Source organism: Furipterus horrens, unplaced genomic scaffold (genome assembly GCF_987537825.1).
Source record: "Furipterus horrens unplaced genomic scaffold, mFurHor1.1.pri manual_scaffold_1, whole genome shotgun sequence".
In the NCBI taxonomy this organism is placed as follows: Eukaryota; Metazoa; Chordata; class Mammalia; order Chiroptera; family Furipteridae; genus Furipterus; species Furipterus horrens.
In genome coordinates this window covers 137870959-137894001 of record NW_028327171.1, presented here as the reverse complement: position 1 = coordinate 137894001, position 23043 = coordinate 137870959, and the positions used below count along the sequence as shown (strand labels likewise).

The following is a 23043-nucleotide window of genomic DNA, read 5'->3' as shown; positions in this document are numbered from 1 at the left end:
ATCTTTTTTTTTTCTGCATTTTCTATCATCTGCCTCAGCTAATAGTTACAAATTCAAAATGTTTTTGAATATGCATGTATAATATATGCACATTGAAATACATGGTGATTTTTGTTTGGTTTTACTATAATGGCTTTTATTTCTTTTTACAAATTAGATACAGGCTCATAAAATATTTTTATAAAATATTTTCTGTCATTTAAGTAATATAATCACACCACTTTACTATTTGAATGAGTTTTGATAAACTACTGATGTATTTATCTTTCTGTAGGTCAGATGCTATTTATTCAGCCCTTTATGATGGAACAGAAATGATAGAAATCATCCGCGGTCATGAATACCTTTCTCATCCCTTTGCTGTGTCTTTGTATGGGAGTGAAGTCTACTGGACAGACTGGAGGACCAACACATTGTCCAAAGCCAATAAGTGGACAGGGCAGAATGTCAGTGTGATTCAGAAAACCAGTGCACAGCCATTTGACCTTCAGATATACCATCCTAGTCGTCAGCCACAGGGTAAGTAGTTGTTATTAATTAACCACTCAGAAAGTATTTTCACCTTAACCATATAATATTTGAACTGTAAAATAAATTTGTAATTTAACAGTTATTAATATTTTATGTATATTGTATGACAGGAGTAGTTCAGGCTTTTATATTTATTAGTTCAGGATTTTTTTTTCTTTCCCCTTTTTTCCCTTCACATCTAAATAAATAGATAAATCTTAGAAATTAAGGGTTTTATACCAAGTCCCCATATTTTTAGTCACTGCTAGTGCATCAATAAAAGATACTCTGGGAAGTTGTAAATTATCTTCTGAATTTGAGTCTCTAACCTAAGTAAGTCAGAGGAATATACCAAGGACATATTAACATTAGCCTCCGACTAGTCTCTGTGTAGTATATTGAGAGGACAGCAAATGGTGCCTAAGGAAGGATAAACCATCTACTTGAGCTTATCTATTTTAAGAAAATTGAGTTCACATGAACATATCTGCTACCTCTCCACATGTATTCCACATTTTGATGCAATAGGAATCTTCATATTGCTTTTGTGATTTTATTTTTATCCACCTAATTCTTGCCAAATATTCTTAATTCTGTCTCACATTTCTTTTCATATTTTTTTTTATTTTTCTGTGATATCATGGCCATTTTGTGTAACTTCAATTCATGTTTTTATACCTCTTGCCTGATGCTTCCCTATTTATCATATGTGTCATATCCTTCCAATGTGAATAATGCTTTCTTTTCATTAGCATAGTTTGAGACATATGATTCTCAGGTGACAAGCTCTTTTCTGCAGAGGGTACGTTTTCTCTTTTTCTCCCTCTTTCAGTGTAGGGTAAGCAGAGCTTCCATTTCATTGGCATTTCTGGTATTCTGGACTACACTTCAAGCCTTATTTTGAAATTATGTTATATTATCTTCTGCTAGACTGGACTGAAAATACTCACCTCTATGGTCCATAAATGTCATGTCTTTCTTGAATAATTGGTTTTCATTCTCCCTTGATACTATTTCTCCCATCTAAAGGTTCTCATTTGTAAAATTTTGTGTGCCTTCACTCTGACATAGTCTGATTGAACCCAGTTCTTCTTCCAGTTATTTTCAATTTCTCAGTTTCAATTTTCATATGTAATTGATCCTTCTTTGTTACATGGGAGTTTCTACACACCCTGGATTGTGTGAGCAATCACTTTAATTCTTTCTTATCACCCTTAATCTTTTACTTCTTTCATCCTGCAAACCTGAAAAGTATGAGGATATTAAAAGAAATAAATAAAGCTTAATCATAGTTGTATTTAATAGGTATTACACACACCCAAACATAACTAAATTTGTGTGTGTGTATGTGTGTGTGTATAACTAAAATGAAATTAGGCAAGAAATCATGAGTCTGACCAGCAATGTGCCACTGGTGTAATGAAAAAAGATATTTGTCTCTAAAAATATCCTTCAGCATGAAGGAGCATCTAGTAATAAACAACCACTCTATATGGAGTACAAACACTTTAAAATAGGATCAGTTTTAATATTTAGAAAGGCAAAAATATGTACATATGTATTTTATTCCCCAGGCTATTCAAAATTTTGCAGGAACTATAATTTTTATGTTTAGAAAAATGGCCTGGGTCTTACATCATTTCCCTCCCTCATAATAGAATCAATGTATTTCATTTACTAACTGTCTGATTTTCCCACATTAACATGACCCCTAGAAAATTTATAGAATGGAAAGGAACATGATATTTTCAAGCTTTTCTGACACTTTCACATATATAAAATGGAAGGGAGACATTCAATATAATTCAATAGGCTGGGGTGAGATTTTCTTGACATCTTGAAAAATAATTTATATGTGACTTCTCCACTTTGCATAAAATAGGAAAGTTTTTACTATTAAGGATCTAATTTAATATATATTCCCAGGATTCAGGGAAGATATTCTTGTCTTTATATACTTTTAGAGAATGTCATCTATAATGAGAACTTGTAATTTCTTAAATGAAATTCAGTCGGTTTCCAATTTTGAAAATGATCAGAGAACATTCAATTTTTCCCCATTATAAGGATCACTGAGCATATAACAATCATTATCTATCCTGTTACATGCCTCAGTGAAGTAACACTTCCAATGTTAAGGAAAAAATAAAAAGATGACTATTTTATTACCAAGTATAGACTTACAACAATGAAAATAAAGACAAAGTTCAGCATTAACACAAGTACAATAATAGTAGCCCCTGTTTTCTGATGAAAAAATGTGAGGTTCATGAAAAAAATAATAAATTTACAAAATATATGATATTCAGGGCTATAAAATTGAAATGTCTTTCATAAATTAAAGGTTAGAAATATTATTTGAAGTTATCTAATACATCAAGTAAGAAACTAATAAAATTTTTAACACCATTTTTCTTATCAGTAAGTATTTGTCATATATACAAATTTCCAGTTTGGTTATTGGATGTTTAAACAGAACTTTTAAAAAATAAAGTCTATTTTAAATCCTTTGGTTCTTAATGTTGTTATGTGAACTTAAGAAAAAATAAATAAAAGCTTAAATATATGCAATATAAAGAAGCAAGATTTCCTTATTTTTATTGCTGAATAGTATTTTATTTTATATATATGTAACCTGGCCCTTGGCTGGTTTGGCTCAGTGGATTGAGCGTCGGCCTGCGAGCTAAGTGTCGCTGGTTCGATCTTCCAGTCAGGGCACATCAGAGAAGGAAAACTCTGACTCCAAAAAACCTCCGCTGCCTTGCGGCATACCTCTTCAGGGGAAAGGCTAAGGGAGTAAACCCCGACAGAAAATCCGGAGCCGGAGTCCCTAAGGCGGTTTGACGTTGTAGTCAACACCGGCAACTCCTGCAGCGCACCTGAAGCCAAGCTGTATTGACTCCGTCTTTCCCTTGGACCCTTCAGCTGCGAAGAGAGGGGGGGTCTGCTGCATGGGCAACAGCAGACCCTCCATATCACCCTGCCCAGGCTCTGTAGCTTCAGCTTCACTGGAGAGGACACTCCAGCGTTATCGCAAGATGTCGATTCAACACGGGAGGAGACAGATACCGTGTCACTTCCGAGTCGGACTGCACAGCCATTCTCGGCGGTGCAGATAGACTCTTAAGAAGCTACACCATCATCTCTTGAGACGGACGGCTGCCGACGATGATATATGTAACCTTTTTTATCAAGTCCTTCATTTATAGCCACTTAGATTGTCTTCATATCTTGGCATTGCAGAACATTGCAGGTGCATATATTTATTTGAGCTAGTGTTTTAAATTATTTTTTATTATAAATACACAGAAATGTAATGCTGAAACATATAGTTGCATTTTTAATTGTTTGAAAAACCTTCCACACTGTTTTCCATAGTGGCTCTACCAGTCTGCATTTTCACCAACAGTATATGAGGATGCCTTTTTTCCACATCCTCTCCAACACTTGGTTTTTTTTTTTTTAATTTTTTAATTATATGCACATTTAACATGTAAGATATCTAGACATTTCAGTTTCATTCTCATTTCAGCCCTCCAATGATGTTTCCTGGCCAGAAAATATACTTTTTAATTAATTTATTTTTCTATTACAGTTGTCCCACTTTTTCTCCCATTGCTCCCTTCCTACCCTGCCCACCCCTGTTCCCACCGTCAATCCCCATCCTGTTGTCCATGTCCATGGGTCATTTATACATGTTCCTTGACTAGACGCTTTCCCTTCTTCCATCCTTCTCCTCTCCCTGATCCCTCTGTCACTCTTTTGGTCTTTTTGATTAGAGCCATTCTAAGAGATGTGAGATAATATCTCATAGTGATTTTGATTTGAATTGCCCTGATAATTAGGTATGTCGAGTGTATATTCACATATATGTTGGCTATCTGTATGTCTTGTTTTGGAAAATGATTATTTAGATCATCTGCCCATTTCTAAATGTGATTGTGCTTTGTTTGTTTTAGCTAATGAGTTTTATGAGTTTTTAAAGTACAGTATTCCCTCATTTATCATGGGTATTACGTTCTAGACCACCCTGCGATAGGTGAAAATCCGTGAAGTAGGAACCTTACACTTATTTTAGTATTTATATATTTTTTAAGACTTTATAAACCCTTCCCATACACTTATAATCTGTTCCCAGTCCCTTATTAACCTTTCCCACACTTTTATAAATGCTACTTATGTTCTTAAGCATATTCTATACCCTTAAACCTACATAACTTTAACAACATACGTATACATTACCACAAAACCCAGCAATATAGCGAAAAATCTGTGATAAATAATTAAATATTTTGGATCTTGACCCTTTCAGATATATTAGTGGCAAATAACTTCTCCCGTAGGTTAACTTCTCATTTTGTTAATGTTTTCCTTTGCTGTGCAGAAGCTTTTAAGTGTGTTGTAGTTCCTTTTGTTGATTTTTGCTTTTGATATCAAATCCAATAATCATCACCATGACAGATGTCAAGGAGCCTACCACCTGTTTTCTTCTGGTTTTATGGTTTCACAGCTCACATTCAAGACTTTAATCTTTTTTGAGAAATTTTTGTGTATGATGTAAAATAGTGCTCCAGTTTTGTTCTTTTTTTATGTGGTTTCCCAACACCATTTATTGAAGGGAATGTTCTTTCCTCATTTATTTTATTGGAGTTTTTGTCATAAATTAATTGACATTGTATGTCTAAGTTTATTTCTGAGTTCTCTATACTGCTCCATTTAACCATGTGTCTGTTTTTACACTTGCATATTACCTTTAGAACAAAAAATATTTAATATCTATATGTAAATATATTCTTTGGGGCATAGACACACACACACAGAGTGTAGCCCCAGTTCTAGCAGAGTCCTACCAGAGTTCATAATAGAATAGGGATAGAAACTCCGAAGATAATAATTGTAACCAATATGTAGCTATTGATGCCCAAATTTGAAATCTAATGTTAGTAAATTAAATCAATCTTGCATTTAAAGATATATATATACGATATGTTGCATTTAGTCCAGGAAAAATAATAATTGGAAGTGCTCCAGCTGAAGCAGTAGGGAAGCTAGAGCCACCAGATCAATGCCCAGCTTCACCTTTTACCACTTGGTCTTCACAGAAGTTCTAAGTTTGGCTAGTACATTTAAACACTGTGCTGTTGTCAATAAGGGTGGTGCTGGGGAGTGGACATGAAATATTTCTAATTACAGGAAGTCACACATAGGATTCATGTATTAGGCATGTATTTATACCATTGAAGTAAAGATGAGATGGAGAAGGAAAGAGGCTGCAGATGAAGCATGTAGTTTTGAGCATATGACATCTCCAAAAAGGTAAAGCAAGAAAGTCTAAAGTAAAGTACAAGGACACAGAGTAGTACAGTAATTTTACTGTGACAGATACTATAGGGACTAAAGATAAAAATTTGGATACACAATTTGGGGAAATTTGGAAATAGAATTTCACATAAATTTCACATAAAATTTACTAGTTCACAATGATTAAATAATCACATGTATTCCCATATACTTTTGGAAGACATATAATCACCCTGTTCCATTAATAGAACTGGGTCCTTTAACCTAAATTCTCTATCTCTGCTGTATATTAGCAATTTACTGCATTTCACTGATAATTATGGATACATACTTTAAAAAATGCATAAGAGAATGTTGTTTCCTTAGAATAGAAAGAAGTTACATAAACATATATATTTGCTACTTTTATAATGAGTAAAAACAGCAAAATTATATGTTTCCCTTTAAGATGACAATAAATAATTTACATTTATGAAGCTGTCTAATCTAAATGTTTTTCACTAAATCCACTTATTAATTGAATTAATGTTAAGTATATTAAAAACAGCAGCAACACCAACAAACTTTTATAATAAAAGCTTTTTGAGCCATATATGAGTTTTTATTTGTTTGGATAATAAAATTCGAGCTTGCATGACTAAGTAATAAACAAAAATGATTTCATGATCATGACTTTGTAATAATTAGGAAGGTAGGCATTTTATTTTTAATAGTGTTTTACAGCTATTACTCTTAATATGTACACAGATTTGCAGAGAAAATTATTCTTCTAAGAGATTTTCTTAGTTCAAAACTACATACCAATTATAAATTTTTACATAATTCAGCTTTTACCTTCTCCACAGTCAAGATTAACACTTAGACTTTTACAGTTATTGCATTTTTCCTAATTCTGTTTTGTCTACCCACTTGGATTATAAAATATTTGAGTAATGGGGTGCCATTTATTTATTTCTATAAACTATGGCTAAATTATCCAATCATTCATAATAACAATATTAATTATTATAACAGTAATAGCACCTTACACTTGCTAATCCTCATTACAATTCCACAAGGAAGATTATTAGCAGTGCTGTTTTCCAGATAGAGAACCTATGGCAGAGAAATGTTAAGTAATTTGTTCAAGGTCTAATAGAAAGGGATGATTATCCATTATTTGATGTCATGGAGCTCTTGCTTTAACCATATGCTCTACAGGCAGAAGAAATTGGGTTCATGTTTGTTGAGAATTACCATGGAATTGTCACGTCACCAGAAGACAGTAGAGACTCAAGTTTTACTGACACATTCACATGGGACAAGCATTCTTACCTTCTTGGAATCTAGAAGAGAAAGATACTAAAATTAATGACTAAGATGAATAAAATAATTTTTATCATTGATGAATTTGAATGTAAGAGTATAGTAAATATATTTTTAAAATTTAGCAGGGTGTGGTCCTAAAATCTCCTGGGTTTAGCCTAGTTCAATTCCTTCTTCTCTATACTCACTACCTCCTTACCTGAGGCAAATTATTTAATCTTATTTCTTTATTTGTAAATTGAAGAAGTTAGAGGGAACGTGGGAATAAATGGAAAACCAGAGTGGGCAGAGGTGAGATTTAAAATAATCCCCTTACAATGGAATTTCAATTTGTATCATTTAGTATAAGTGGTGACAATGATCTCAAATTTAAATGTGCATTAAAATTACCTGGAGGGCTCATTAAAACACAGATTTCTAGGCTCCACTTAAAAGCTTCAGATACAATGGGTCTAGGGTGTGGCTTGAGATTTTGCATTTTTAACAAATTCCCAGGAAATGATGATACTGCATTAAGGACCATGCTGCCCAAAGGGAAAGATAAAACATTAAAAATAATTGTTAAGGGAGTAAAAAGAGCAGATTTGCATGTTAGAAACATAGCTCCATCTGTGCAAGGGATAGGTTGGAGAGAGAGGATATAGGTAAAATCTAGTAAGGATGCTACATTTGTAGTTCAACAGGTACCTCATCCCAAAATCTGGGAGCTTGTCCTAAAAACAGAGACAATAGTGTAGTTAAGATATACTTAGAGGCAAAATCAATTAAAAATAGTGATAGAGGGTTGTGGAGTGGGAAAGGTTGGAGAGAGAATGAAGAATTTGAGATAGCTTTAGCTTTCTAGTTTCTGTAGTTGGCTTCAAAATCAAAGTATGACATGGAGACCATGGTCATGGTTTAAGGGAGTTGGTTAGTAAACTTAATCCAAGAAAGGCTAGATGGTATTTTAGGTTTATGGAACATATGGTCTTCATCACAACTGTTCACTCTGCTGCTGTAGTGTGAAAGCGTTCACACAGAAAATGAATGAGGCTCTCCTCCAGTAACATTTTATTTATGGACACTGACATTTGAATTTCATAAAAGTTTCAGATGTAACAAAATACTATTCTCCATGTTTTTTTTTCTCACCATTTAAAAAAGTAAGTGACTCACTGGTCAGTTTTAGCCTCTCATCTTATAAGGGGAGCCATTTGTAAACATGGAGAAAGTGTAACTTTCTTCTTTTGTATGTACATCTTCTCTTGTTCAGCATATAGGCCATTCTTCTCTGTCTTCTCCCAGGCTAAGGGTGTTTTCTTAATCACAGCTTTATTTGTGATTTAACATGCAATGGAGTCAAATTCTTTATGAATCCAGGAAGATCCCACCACTTGGCTTTTGTTTGTTTGTTTATTTGTTTCTTTAGCTGCTTTGATTGGAATCTTCCCATAAAAACTCAAGAATAGGATTGTCACTTTAAATATAGATTTTTGCAAATACTATATTCATTAGATTTTCACCTAGTACAAAATGTTTTTCTCTCTTTGAACAAACTTCCTTTTCAGAAAAAGACTCAGTTACTGGGAACAAAATTAATATTTATTGTTAAAAACAGTACCATTTTTCAGAGACTATTTTATTTTACTTTTAAAAACAGTCTTACAGATCCAGCTGTCCTTTTTAATTTTGTTCTTAAAAACCATTTTGACTGGTCAAAATACAAACCAATAAATAAAAACACAAAACAGAATGAGACATGACAAGTTAATTCACAGTCACAACAATCAGATTAAATGTATTTATAATAATTATACTCTAAAGAAGTACCCATCCCCCACTCCTGATTTATCAAGCATCCAAGAATTGTTAATGAATGAATGAGTGTAAGGAAATGTCATCATTATAGAGGCAGTATGTATGTATAATGGTTAGAGCTCATCCCCTGGTATCCAAAATGTTATTCCTGTCTTAATAGTTGTGTGGTTGTAAGAATTATTTTTCCTTTTTCAAAAGTAAGTTTACTCTCATAAAATGATAATACTTTATTTTTATAAACACAAATAAGCAGTAGGAGGAATAAAAGAAATAAGGCCTGCAAAACACTTAGCACATTTCTAGAATATTGTTATAAAAATAAATTATTCCATTTTGGAAACTTTATTCTTTCTATTAGTTTTTATCTCAGTTGCCCATCCTTTTATAACAGTATAGGGAGAATCTCAGGCTGTTTCTCCATGAGTAATTTTAACATTGATGTGATTTAAGTGCCTCCAATTTCATTAAAAATATATATATATTTCTGTAGAAAATTAAACTTTTTTGGACCACATTTGTAAGAAACTGGACAATTTATTTATGTATTTATTTTGAACAAGAATTATAGATTCTAAAAATATTAATAATATCCTTGCTCCTTTAGGGAACAATGTATCACTTAATGAAATTTGAAGAAAGAGAGATACCGTTTGGGGCTATTAACATATTCAGTTAATAACATTTTTCATTATTAATAAGAGTGTTTAAGAGAAAAAGTTAGTCTTAAAACCATGTTTCAGTGTGGCGGAGGTGAATGTTAATATTTGCAGGTTACTTTAAATTATTCACTTCTGTACTTTACTGTATCAAGTCTAATGACCTGTCAAATAAACCAGGTCTATCCATCTATGCCTCTATATGTCTATTCCTCTATCTACCTGTACCTTCCTTCTACATATTATAACTGTGTTAAAATTTTGCTTTCCTAACTGTTTAATAGTATCTCTTTATTTCATATATTTAAACACTATCAGTAGGAGACTTGTTTTATTTAACAATCACCTTATCATAAATTGCTAATATTTCTAAGAATGCTAACTTGGCTTAAAATAAGTAAGTAAAACTGCTCCTACTTTTACATCTAGTTAACATCACCAGCTTTGAAGGGATGCAAATTCTGACTGAAGTAAAGTGAAAAACAGGTGATATTAAAACAAGGAGGGGTGTTGGAGGTTTGAGAAAACCTGTGAGATTCTCAGAACATCATGCAGTACTGAGGGCCTCCGAGAAGAGAGGAAATGAGCAATGCACAGGAGAAATGAGAATTGAAATATTCTAAAGACACATTGCTACCTTATTCCAACTATTGATATAAAAAAATCACCATGGAACTTGATTTCTCCTCTTATAATGCTACCTTCATATAATAGATAGTCTTCTTTTTCCAGAACCAAAAATAAAGAGTAGCACCTGATCTAGTTTCTTAATGAATCCTCTGTATCATCTTAAAATCATTTTAGGAATTAATAGGTTTTATTTGTTCACCTGAAAAATCAGTTATTATTTTTTAGCGTTATTTCTTTGGCAAAGTGTAATACAAATATGAAACAACTAAGCTGCAAATGAATTGATATGCAAGTATTAAGATCGGCCACACTGTAAATTGCTATTTTTAAAACAGGGTACAATACTGTCTACCTTGGAGCAGTGTAAAAGATTAGCAAGAAAGAAATTAAATTTTTTTCTTCCTTGTTATTGGTTGTTTGATGTACTTGCCTCAGACATACAAAGCTAAGTGATTTAGAGCCCTCCATTCAGATCCATTAAGGTGTAGAATTCATAGTTCTACTCCGAGATCAAGATTTCTAAACCTCTATACTCTTTTACATTTTGGGCAAGAATTCTTAGTTGTGTGGGGCTTTTATGTGCATTGTAGGAAGTTTAACATTTTCTCTGGCTTCTACCCTCCAAGGTACTAAGAGTACCACCATTTTTATTTTTTATTTTTTTAAGGTACAAAAGTGAGTTTTTATTTAGAATGATCAAAATAATAAGTAATTTATTTTTAAAAGTTAACAAACACAATGAACAATGTAAAAACCCCAAAAATTAATTGTATTTGCTTTTCCCCCCCTATTTTACTAGGTGTATAGTGGTATCTCATTGTGGGTTTGTTTTTGTATGTTTTATTAATCATGCTGTTACAATTGTCCCAATTTATTTTCCCTTGCTCCCCTTTGCCCAGCACTCCCCTACCTCCAGTAGTCCCATCCCCCTCAGTTCATGTCCATGGGTCATGCATATAAGTTCTTTGACTTTACCCTTTCCTATATTATTCTTAACAACCCCATCTGTTCTGCACCCACCTACTATGCTTCTTAATCCCTGCACCACTTCCCCCTCCCCCCTCCCAGCTGACACCCTCCACATGCTCCCCATATCCACCTTTCTATTTCTACTCTGGCTGTATACTTAGTTTGTTTTTGTTTTTATTTTTTTATGTTCTGTTGTTGATAGTTGTGATTTTGTTGTCACTTTAATGTTCATAGTTTTGGTCTTCTTTTTCTTAAATAAGTCCCTTTAACATTTCATATAATGATGGCTTGGTGATGATATACTTCTTTAGCTTCACCTTGTCTGGGACGCACTTCATCTGTCCTTCCATTCTAAATGACAGCTTTTCTGGATAGAGTAATCCTGGTTGTATGTCCTTGCTTTTCATCACTTTGAACATTTCTTGCCAGTTCCTTCTTGACTGTGAAGTTTCTTTTGAGAAATCAGCTGATGGTCTCATGGGAATTCCTTTGTAGGTAACTCCCTTCTTTCTTGCTGCTTTTAAGATTCTCTCTTTTTCCTTAATCTTTAGCATTTTAATTATGATGTGTCTGGGTGTGCTTCTCCCTGGATCTAGTTTGTTTCGGACTCACTGTGCTTCCTGGAGCTGTACGTTTATTTCTTTGCATAAATTAGGGAAGTTTTTCTTCATTATTTTTTCTCACAATTTTTCAACTTCTCGCTCTTCCTCTTCTCCATCTGGCACCCCTATGATTCTGATGTTGGCATGTTTAAAGCTAGCTCAGATATTTCTAAGCCTCTCCTCATTTTTTTCAATTGTCACTTCTCCTTCTGTACTGATTGACTGTTTATTTCTTGATTTGTTGATTTGAGCCCTGATTTCTTTTTGTTCACCACTAGTTTTGTGTAGATTTTACTTCATTGCACTTCATACAGCCTTTCTTTCTTCTCTAGCCTGATAAATAATTTCTGTAAAGTCTGTGAGCATCTTTATCACCAGTGCCTTAAACTGTGCATCTGTCAGGTTCACTCTCTCCCCATCGCTTAGTTCTCCTACTGGAACCTTGATCTGCCCTGCTTTTGGGCTATACTTCTCTGTCTCCTCATCTTTACAGCTTTCCGTGTTTGCCTCTGTGATTTAGGTAGTGCTGTCACACCTGTTATGTTGTAAGGGGTGGAGCCCTTGGTAGTCATCAGTGCTGGTGACCCCATTTCACCACATTTTGGTGCTGTTTGTGGGGGAGGGGTCTGAGAGAATACAGTGCCAGTTGCCCTGCACTCACTGCTTTTCCAGGCACTTCCACCTCTTCCTGTATTAAGCAAGCTGCCTCCTTTGAGGGACATCAGTTTCTTTCTCTGCCCCAACCCCCACTGGCTTTCATAGTCAGAAGCAATGTGGCTCTATTTTTCCCAGTGCTGGAACCATGTACCACATGGTCTGGTCTGGGGCTGGGATCACTTCCAATGTTTAAAATGTATGACTTTGCTTTTTGCTGCAGCTACAGTCCCTGTGCGGTTGCCCCTGTCACCAGACCCACTGCTGCTGCCAAGCTCCACCCCTACGGCCACTGCTACAGGCCCACACCTCCTTCTCACCATCCTGGCTTTGCCCCTCCTACCTTTCTGGCTGAATATTTATTTCTTTTTCGTTTGATTTTCTGGATCTTCTGTTTTTTGTTTTGTTTGTTGTTTATTTGCTTTTGGTTTTGAAATGGTTGTAAATTCCTTCTTAGTTGTGAGGAAGATACAGCATGTCTACCTATGCATCCATCTTGGCCAGAAGTACCGCTTATTTTTTAACCAAAGATGTCTCCAAACATTCCCTAATGTCACCTGGGGGGCAAAATCTCCACACTACCACCACTGACTGTGAATCACTGTTTTAGATAAAAATATTTTTGTGTGATTATAAAGTCATTTTTGAAGATATAAATTTCCCTGACACTAATATTTGTTATTTTAAGTTATATAGCAAACAAAATAATCACCAAGTAAATGAAGAGGCCACAGAAGGAATGTCGCCTCTTTAGAATAACAGAAAGTTAATTGGTACTATAAAATATACTTTACCAACAAAATATAACATAATCTTACATGTTGGTTTTCACCCTTTCATAGAAAACTATACATAAAATAAAATAAAATACTATTTGTGGTTTTTATAAATTTTCTCTTTGAAGTACTGATACCTACAGAAGATTAGATAAAATTTAGTTTTTCTACATCAGATGTTAAAATTATGACTTGAAGATATTTGTCAAAGGAAAATAAGATTTGGAAATAAAGTTTAATTGCAAGATTCTTCTGAAAATTATCTTTAGTGTTAATTATTTTCTAAAAAAATCAAAATAAATTATTTTATTAAATTTGTAATCATTTTTGCTCCAATAAAATTTATTATCAGAATGAATATTAATTACAATAAAAAAGACTACATGGGAAGGAGAAAAAATTTCTCTAAACTAACAAATTGGATTCTGGAAGTCTTCTGATTTGAGCATAGTTTTATTACATAAATATTTTATATTGTATCACAATTGCATATGAATTTTATTTGAATTTAATGGATAAAATATTTGTGTTTAAATTATTTATGTTTGGGTGAGAAATAAACTGCAATTAAATATAGTTTTCATGAAATATGAAATTAATAGTTTTTCTTTATAGAGCACAGATCAGTCTTTTGTGATTACATAATTAGCATTTGGTTCTCCTATAAAATTTTACAGTTATGTTATTAGCCTGTTCAGCTAGAGTTATGATATGCTTTAGAAGATTAACTTATTTTCCAAATTTTTAAATTGCTCTCTTTTTAGAACATATACAGACACACATTGATGAGCATGCATGTGAATCAAATGTCCTAAAGTCTAACATTGTTTTAGATACCACAGAGATTTTTGGGAAAATGTATGTATATAAGTCATAGTTCCTGCCAGTATATTCTAGCTCCAAGGTTAAAAATCTAAGGCCCCCTGGCTAAGTTTAGCTTTCTGCATATTTTGTAAAGAAAATATTAATTGAATATAGCCACATACATTCAGTCACATATTGTTTTATGGCTTCTTTTGTGCTATAATAGCAGTTGAATAGTTACTATGAAATATTAACCATCTGGCCTTTTATGGAAAATAAAACTTGCCAACCCCCTAATTTAAGTAGAGAGACTAGTGTATACTGATATAAAATATATGCATATATGTCACAGACAATTAGAAAATAAGTTAGTAAATAAGAAATTGTCTAACATTTTGTATAGTCGATAATATTTAGTGGCTGATGAAATCAGCATTAGCTAGCACCATTAGAAAATGATTTGTGGGAGAAAAATGACAAGTTGCTTCATGAAAGAAGAGGAATGTAAAAATGTTGGTGATGAAATCTTTAAGAATAAAAATACATCATGTGGAGATAGAAGAGAAAAAGCTATAGATCCTCAAAGAACAGTAGGAGTCCATTTTGCATGTACCTAATATAAATGTGTGTATGTGTGAGATATATATCTATTATATCTATATCTATATATATGTGCCTAATATATTTATAATGTATGTGTATATATATGTATATATGTATATATATATATATATATAAATGAGAAAGTGGTAGGTAAGGATAGAATTTAGGTTATATATTACAAAGAAATATTGGTATGTTTTTAGCAGAACCACAGTGTACCAATGACATGACCACAAGGGTTACTCAGAAATGATAAAATAAATTGAAATAAATCTTCATGTTAGAAAAGGAGAGATTTAAAAAAAAAGAAAAAAAATTTAGGGAGAATCTAACAATACTTGACAATTGCTTAAATAGTGTAAAGAGAAGTGAAGAAAAAAATTTGAAGATAAAATTTTGTAAGTTTGAAAGACGGATGATATCTTTAATAAAAATAAACAAAGTGGAACTTCCAGCCAAGATGGAGGCATAGACCAACACGCTCTGTCTTCCGCCACAACTAAGAAGGACTACAACTACCGCAAAACCAAAAAATAACCAGAAGTTCCAGAAAATAAAGCTACATGGAAGTCCAACATATGAAGTCATAAACAAGTGGTACCCGTCCAGACGGGTAGGAAGGGCGAAACCGCGGTTGAAAGATCAAACTGTGCTGGAGGCAGCAGCTGCAGCAGCAAATAGCAGGACCCATTAAGCAGACACCGGTATTTGGGGCAAGGAGAGAAGCGCCTGGCTGCAGACCAGACCCATCAGCTTGCAATTCCAACTCTGGGGAAGGCAGACCCTATTGTCTAGGACTGTGAGGCCTGGAGAGAGGATGGAGGAGGCTCCCGGTTCCTTAGCGGAGAGTAACAGCAGGAATCCATCTTGAACTCCCGCCCCCACACAAAGCGCCACAGTGTGGTGATAAAGGTCGCCAGGTTGTGACAAGCACATGCGGCTCCACCCAATATAGCATAGGAGGTGTGACAGCGCACCGCCCAAGAAGAAAAGATAAACAAAACGGTCAGAATGGAAGAATTAATGATTGAAATACCAATCACACAGCTAACAAAAAAACAAATAAAAGACTTGACCAATGAACAAATAATGAATCTTTCTGAGGCTCAGTTCAGAGCTATAGTCATAAGGCAGCTTACAGACCTAACAGTGGGGCTGAATCAAGACAGGGAAGGAATGAAGACCAGTCCTGCTGAAATGAACAAAAATGCATACAAGACAAGTGGAGAAGAAGGGAAAGCCAGGGATCAAATCAACAAACCAGAACATAGGGAGGGAACAAACAGTCAACCAGTGTAGAAAGAGGAAACAAAAAGTGAGGAATATAAGGAGAGGCTCAGAAACCTCTGGGACAGTTATAAATGAATGAACATTTGAATTATAGGATTGCCAGAGGGTGAAGAAGAAGAACTAGAAATTGAAAACTTATGTGCAAAAATAATAGAGCAGAACTTCCCTAAATTGGGGAAGAAAATGAACTTACAGGTCCAGGAAGCATAGAGAATTCCAGATAGGCTGGACCTAGGGAAGACCACATCAAGACACATTATCATCAAAATGTCAAAAATTAAAGATAAATAAAGAATCTTAAAAGCAGCAAGAGAGAAGAGAAGAATTATGTACAAAGGGGTCCCAATTAGACTATCAGCGGATTTCTCAAAGGAGACTTCACAGGCAAGAAGGGACTGACAAGAAATATTCAAAGTAATGAAAAGCAAAAACCTACAACCACGATTACTCTATCCAGTGAAGCTGTCATTCAGGATAGAAGGGCAGAGAAAGTGTTTCCAGGACAAAGCAAAACTGAAGGAGTTCATCAGATCCAAACCACTGTTATATGAGATGTTTAAAGGGCTTATTTAGGAGAAAGGATCAAAACTATGAACATTAAAATGCAAACTGTATCACAACAACCAACAGCAGAAGCTAGGAAATTGAAACAAAGGCAGACTAAGTAGGCAACGAGAGGGGAAAAAAATTATAGGTATTGGGGACATATTTGGGGGAGGTCAGCAGGAAAGGGGAAGGGGGAAAACTGAGGGAGATGATGCAGGAATTAAGAAGCATAGTAAGAGGGCGTGGAGTAGATAGGAAGATGTTGAGAAGAACTATATGTACAACCAATGTGCATGGACTAAGGGGGGTGCATCTGGAGGGAGGGGGAGCATGGGGGAAAGAAATTGGGACAACTGTAACAGCGTAATCAATAAAATAAAATAAAATAAAACACCTAGAATATAGCAAATGTTAAAAATAAAAAGTAATAAAGTGGGGATTTAAAAAATAAAATAAAAATAAATAAAGTGAAGCAAAATTAAAAAAAAAAAAAGAAACCTAAAAGGTGAATGTGAACATAAAGTAGATCAATCTGGCTAGTGTGGAGACATATTGGAGAAATGATAGGAGAGAAGATTGAGATTTTGGAATGTTGACAATGGGAAGCTACACAATGTTTTTAAGCTAGGCAGCTACAAGGTGGCAGGATCCAAAAAAAAAAAAAAAAAAGGAACTTATTTATAAAAATACTGTGTATTTATCCTTACAGGTTTAAACTTCAGTCACCTTCAAAATACTCTCCATTATCTATTGAGATTTTTATTTTCCACTGTTCAAAACAGTTTTTAAACTTGTATATTTTGGTGCCTTTTAGTGTTCTGCCATTCTTTGTTTCACCTCTCCCACATTGGCAAACTTTTGCCTTTGAGGGCTGTTTTCATCCAGGGAAACAAAAGCCATTCAGGGCGAGATCAGGGGAATAGGGAGAGTGGGGTTGGGGATCATGTTGTCTTTTATCCAGAACTGCTAAGCAATCAACGTGATATGGGCAGGTGAGCTCATGAAATGGGTAAACGTGTTGTAAGAGCCTTCAAAAAAATTTACTTAAGCTAAATTTAGCCTCTCACAACATCACCAGCTGGTACACTGATACACATTGTTTCCTAGCACACTCACCTAGTGGGGGAAGCCTACTCTACAAGGGGCCCACCTTCCAGAAGATAATATCATTTTCTTGTTTTTTGTTTTTGTACCCTTTCGTATCTGATCAAGTCTGTGGTTTACAACAAAACTGTACACATTTGGGAAATCCAAAAGTTAGTTAGAAAGTTAGTGCAGCAATCGAAGAAAGAGATGGAGAGATCCTAAATTAGCCAATGATCGTAGAATTGGAGAGAATAGAGTACAGGATTAGAGTACAGACTGAAACTCCTTGGTTCAAGAAGTATGTTTTATCTACTATTCAATTATATCCCAGCTTTTTAAAAACTAGGCAGGACACATAGGTCCTTCATAAATATTTATTCAATACATAGGTATAAGGAGCAATATTACATGTATCTCTAAGAATTTTTGGTCAACTTAAGTTTAGTTAATGTAAATTATTAGTGATCCCAGTGAGCACAGCTGTATATGAATTCCACCTTTTAAGATTGCTTATAGCATTCCACTGAGTGGTCAGCTTTTCCCATCTCCTGTATACAAATAAATGGGGTAACTTTGATTCTATAGGAGTTTACAATATCTGTATTGATACTGAATTTTGCAATAGTATTTTTCATATAATATTTAATTGCTTTATATCAGACATTGATGGACCTTTTCGGTACAGATCTAGAGAGCAAGTATTTTAGTGGTTTGTGGGCCTTATGGTCTCTCCTGAAACTGATCAACTCTGCTATTGTAGTGTGAAAGCAGCCATAGAGAATATAAAGCAGAGAACATGGCTATGTTTCAATAAAACTTTATTTACAAAAACAGGCAGTGGACCAAATTTGGCTTAGTGGTCATTTTAATGTAAAGCAAGTATTAGTACTAATCCCTGTTTTATAGTAAAATGTAAGTGTAATGAGCCAAATTCCTTAAATTGGTAATTGGAATAGATATCTGTTCAAATGCATGGTTAGAAATAAACTTTAAAAAGATTTAACAGCATTATTTCAAAATAATAAGAGATAAAATTTAAATAAAAAGTTTGTGGAGTTTTCATGCCGTGAAGCAGAAAATATTGTGAATGTTACATTACAATGTTATCATTAAAACAGATATTGGATTACAAAATCATTGTAGTTTTGACTTTAGTCTATATAGAGAAATTCAATATCTTTGCTTTTAAAAAGAATTTGATCACAATTATAGGATATTGAGAAGAGCTGATATGATTCTGGGCTAAAAATAATGATGCTCAAAGTGAACTCCAACTACTTATTGAACTGTCATGGATTATAATTTTAATGTTCTTGAGAGGAATAGTATATGCCATTATTTTTTAAAAGAATAACCCTCCTCCTTTTTCTCTCTTCTCCCTTTACTTGTCTTTATTCTTTTTTGTTTTTCTTCTTTCTAACCTTCTTCTTTTTCAAGTGTTGAAAACTTTGAGTTTCCTCTTTCTATCTGCCACAACTAGGTACCCCTGCCTCTCAGTATCTAAGTTCTCCAACAGTGCCTCTCCTTTGTTCTGCCGCCTCTCCTGCAACAACTTTCCTCCTCAATAGCCTTCACATTTACTCTCTTGCTTCTCTAACCTGCAATTTCTTAGGAACCCCAATTATAATAGATAGAGTGAAAACGGAAGCAAGCAGAATATATGGCACTCCAAGGGATAATGGAAGCTAAATTTTATCTATATCTTGACTTTCACTCTTTCCTAATAGTTTTTGCTTTTAGTTAATATTCATTAAAAATAATGTTTGAGTCTCTATTTTCTTTTTATTTACTATATTTTTAATCAATGTAAAGACATGCATATTTGTATTATCTTGGAGTGGAAATAGATGCTAAAGACTAGCCAAAGCCACATTGAGTCTCAAATTCAGTTAATTTCTCATATCCTCTACAATTTTATTATATACCTTTGATTTTTATTCTTTTCATTTTAAAACTCTACAGGACTGATATTAACTACTCTGAGCAATAGGTCCACCAGTTAGACAGATGCAATTATTTGAAAACTAAACTATTACTAAGGGGATCAGAATAAGTAACACTTTTCTGTCTTCTGTTTAGTAGCCTGCACCTAAAGTCTTTATTCTACTAGACAGGCTCTATAAAAATAGAATTTAAGAGAAAAGTAACTAATCAATTGAGATTAAAAATTTTAAATCTTATCCAAAAGAAACAATGACAGAGCAGGAAACACAAAAGACTGAGAGAATAATATGAATAATATGGAACTGCAAATTTTAACATTCCATTCTAAATTTGAATATATCAAATTATTATACAATAGAATTTTGTAAATATTTGTATATGGATCAGACTTAGAGATGGGATCAGTTAATAGAGGAAATTTAAAAAATGAAGAAGCTGTCTTAATAATAAAGGAAGACAAACATTTCTTCACGTTGGCCTCTGATTTGAAAAGGAGGAAATGGTCTAAAGAAAGGATGAATGTGTAACAGCATTTTCCCAGGGAAGATGTTTACAGTGGTTACTCCAGCAAAAAAGGAGTCTATAGGTAGATTAGGAAAATAACATCCGTCAGAACCCCCAGTGCTTGGATTATACTCTACCCGAGTTTGTTATATACTAAATTTAATTAATTTAATAATTATTTCGAGTTTTTTTTTTTTTTTATCAGACTAAATCCTTTAAAAGCCTTTGCTCCAAGGCAATAAGATGCATACCATTCATCATAGAGGAAATTGAAGGGGTTATCTTCATTACCTTTGAGAAGGAAAAGGATTTTTATTAATGTAATTACTGTATATGATTATCTATTGTCATATTAATCACCCTGGTAATGAGTGCTATGTAGAGAACTTCACTTTGAATCATTAAGGGGTTAAACCTGTGACCATACAAGGTTCCCTAACATATCCTTCCTCAACTGTTAATGTTTCACTTTGTGATTCCAGCTCCCAATCCCTGTGCAGCTAATGCCGGCCGAGGCCCCTGCTCTCACATGTGTCTGATCAACCACCACAGGAGCGCTGCCTGCGCATGCCCTCACTTGATGAAGCTTTCCTCAGACAACAAGACCTGCTATGGTAGATATCTTAAAGTTCATCTAAAATTCAAATTGAATTCTCTCAAAATGTATTAGCATTACAATTTTCCTCAAAGTAAAGCAAAAGAGGTTGTTAATGTCCTTAAAAGCATTTGAGGTGGTCTATTTCTAGACTATTGATGAGTCATCTACTTTTGGGGTGACTGACAAATTCTTAAAATATGTGCAACGCTGCACTTTGCTATTTATTACCATATTCGTTTTTTTTTTCTTGCAACTTTCTTATTTGGTGTGTTAGCAGAATTTATCTCTACAAAACAGGGAAACTTGTAAGTGAAAGTGCATTATCAGAAAATGATGAATGTAAGGAACCTACATAACCAAGAGGCACTTAATAACTTCCGTCTCCTCCTGCTCTTCTAAAGTCACTTCAACATCATTTTGTAGGGGATTATTAACTTGAAGGGGTGGGAGAAATAAAGTACAATATATAACTTTAAATATTTGTAAAAATAAATAATACATTTAAACTTTAAAAAGGGTAATAAAATTTGTGAATGAAAATTATATTGTGGGATTTTTCTGGTTTGTTTTACTTTAATTTTGAGTAATTTTTTTTTTTTTTTTGCAAAGAAGTGTTAAGGACAGAAAGAATGCCCTCTACAAAACCATAATTTAGAAATTTGGGCATATTTGAATTCAACTGATTTCATATAATTATAACATATCTCAAATAACAACAATAACCCCGCAGCAAACAATAACAAACAAACAAAGAAACAAACAAAAAGAATAACTGTGACTCCTATTTCTACTTAATTAACTAATACTTCACAAACTCAATGAAAGACAGGTAGGGACCTGTGGAAGTAAGAATGATACAGTGCCTCACAATGTTAGTTACTACAGGTTTACAAAAATTTACAATAAAACATGCTTTAACATTATTTGAACACCAATATTAATAAAGAAAACTTAATATTTTTAAAGTGATGTTTCACTTTTTATTCAGTGATAGTATAGAAAAATGATCTAGATTTATTCAAAACTTATTTAATGCAATGCAATAATTTTATAATTATGTAAAAAGCAAAAATATGGTTGACAATTGAAGAGTTCATGCATTTTAGCAAGTTAGAAATTACAAAATCAAATCAATTACTGATAATTTCTTGGCATTTCTAACTAAAGAAAAATGATGACTTAACTTGTTTTACAGTTGTTCCTATTAATAATTTAAAAATAGATAATTTTGGCATTAATGTTTTTATCAAAGCATGATTATGATTTTCTGGTATTAAAAACCTATTAAATCATCAAGTAATCTTATAGAGGAATTCTCAGACTGCTTCAAACTTGCCTAGCTTATAAGAGAAAAATGCTTATTTTTATTTTTTTTTCTAGAAATGAAAAAATTTCTTCTTTATGCAAGGCGTTCTGAAATCAGAGGAGTGGATATTGATAATCCGTATTTTAACTTTATCACGGCCTTTACAGTACCTGATATTGATGATGTTACTGTGATAGACTTTGATGCATCTGAAGAACGTTTATACTGGACAGATATTAAAACACAAACCATTAAACGGGCTTTTATTAATGGAACTGGGTTAGAAACTGTTATTTCAAGAGGTAAAAGAATTGCATGTTACAACTTAAAAAATGTTCGTTTGTAATCATGACATGTTTCTTTTGTACTCTTTTTCTCTTATTCAATTCTATGTTGTTAATTTAAAGTTGGAGTTGATTATTGGGAAATTTACTAATATGTCATAATTGTAGAATGCTATAAGTATGTTGTACATCATCTGATAACTACACATTTAGTTTCACAAGAAGAAAAAAATTCAAAACGAATCTCCTTAAATTTCACAGATTTCTAAATAAACAGATTTAAAGACTCATTTTTGCTGATGGGGAATAATTACATTTGCAGGACTGGTTTTCCCCTCTGACTCAAGCTTATTATCAACTTCCTTTTGCATATATTTCTACAGAACTAAACTACACAAATAAGATTGGGAGCCTGTTCTTATTTACTTTTTCACCCTGCAGGTTGAAGCATAGATTCTCAATAAGTGTTGTTGAATTAACCATTAAAAAAAAATAACTTTTCTCAAAAAAGGAAATATAGCTGAAATGAGATATATATGCAAATGCAGTGGTTGAACTCTAAATATTTAGCATTAAATTACCCTAATCTTTGCTATATGTTGATATATTGTGACTTCTGGGTTAGTTAGTATATTATTGATTGAATCTTAATTGAGCACCTGCTGTTTTCTTTTATTTTTAAGTATATTTTATTGATTATGCTATTACAGTTGTCCCAGATTTTTTTTCTTAAATATGTTTTCCTAAAAATGTTTTCTTAAATATTTCATATAATAAGGGGTTGATGATGATGTACTCCTTTAGCTTTATCTTTATCTACCTTTCCATTATAAATGATAGCTTTGCTGGATAGAGTAGTCTTGGTTGTAGACCCTTCC

General features: G+C 33.4%; 1 protein-coding gene across 1 annotated transcript in view; it reads left to right on the top strand.

Moving 5' to 3' along the window:
- The window catches only part of LRP1B (LDL receptor related protein 1B), a 1919366-nt gene that overhangs the window by 1253251 nt on the left and 643072 nt on the right, over positions 1–23043 (top strand). The window contains exons 27-29 of the mRNA XM_090279551.1: positions 275–519; positions 20460–20591; positions 21956–22183. Coding sequence (XP_090135677.1) covers positions 275–519; positions 20460–20591; positions 21956–22183 — 605 coding nt within the window. The remainder of the gene's footprint in view (positions 1–274; positions 520–20459; positions 20592–21955; positions 22184–23043) is intronic.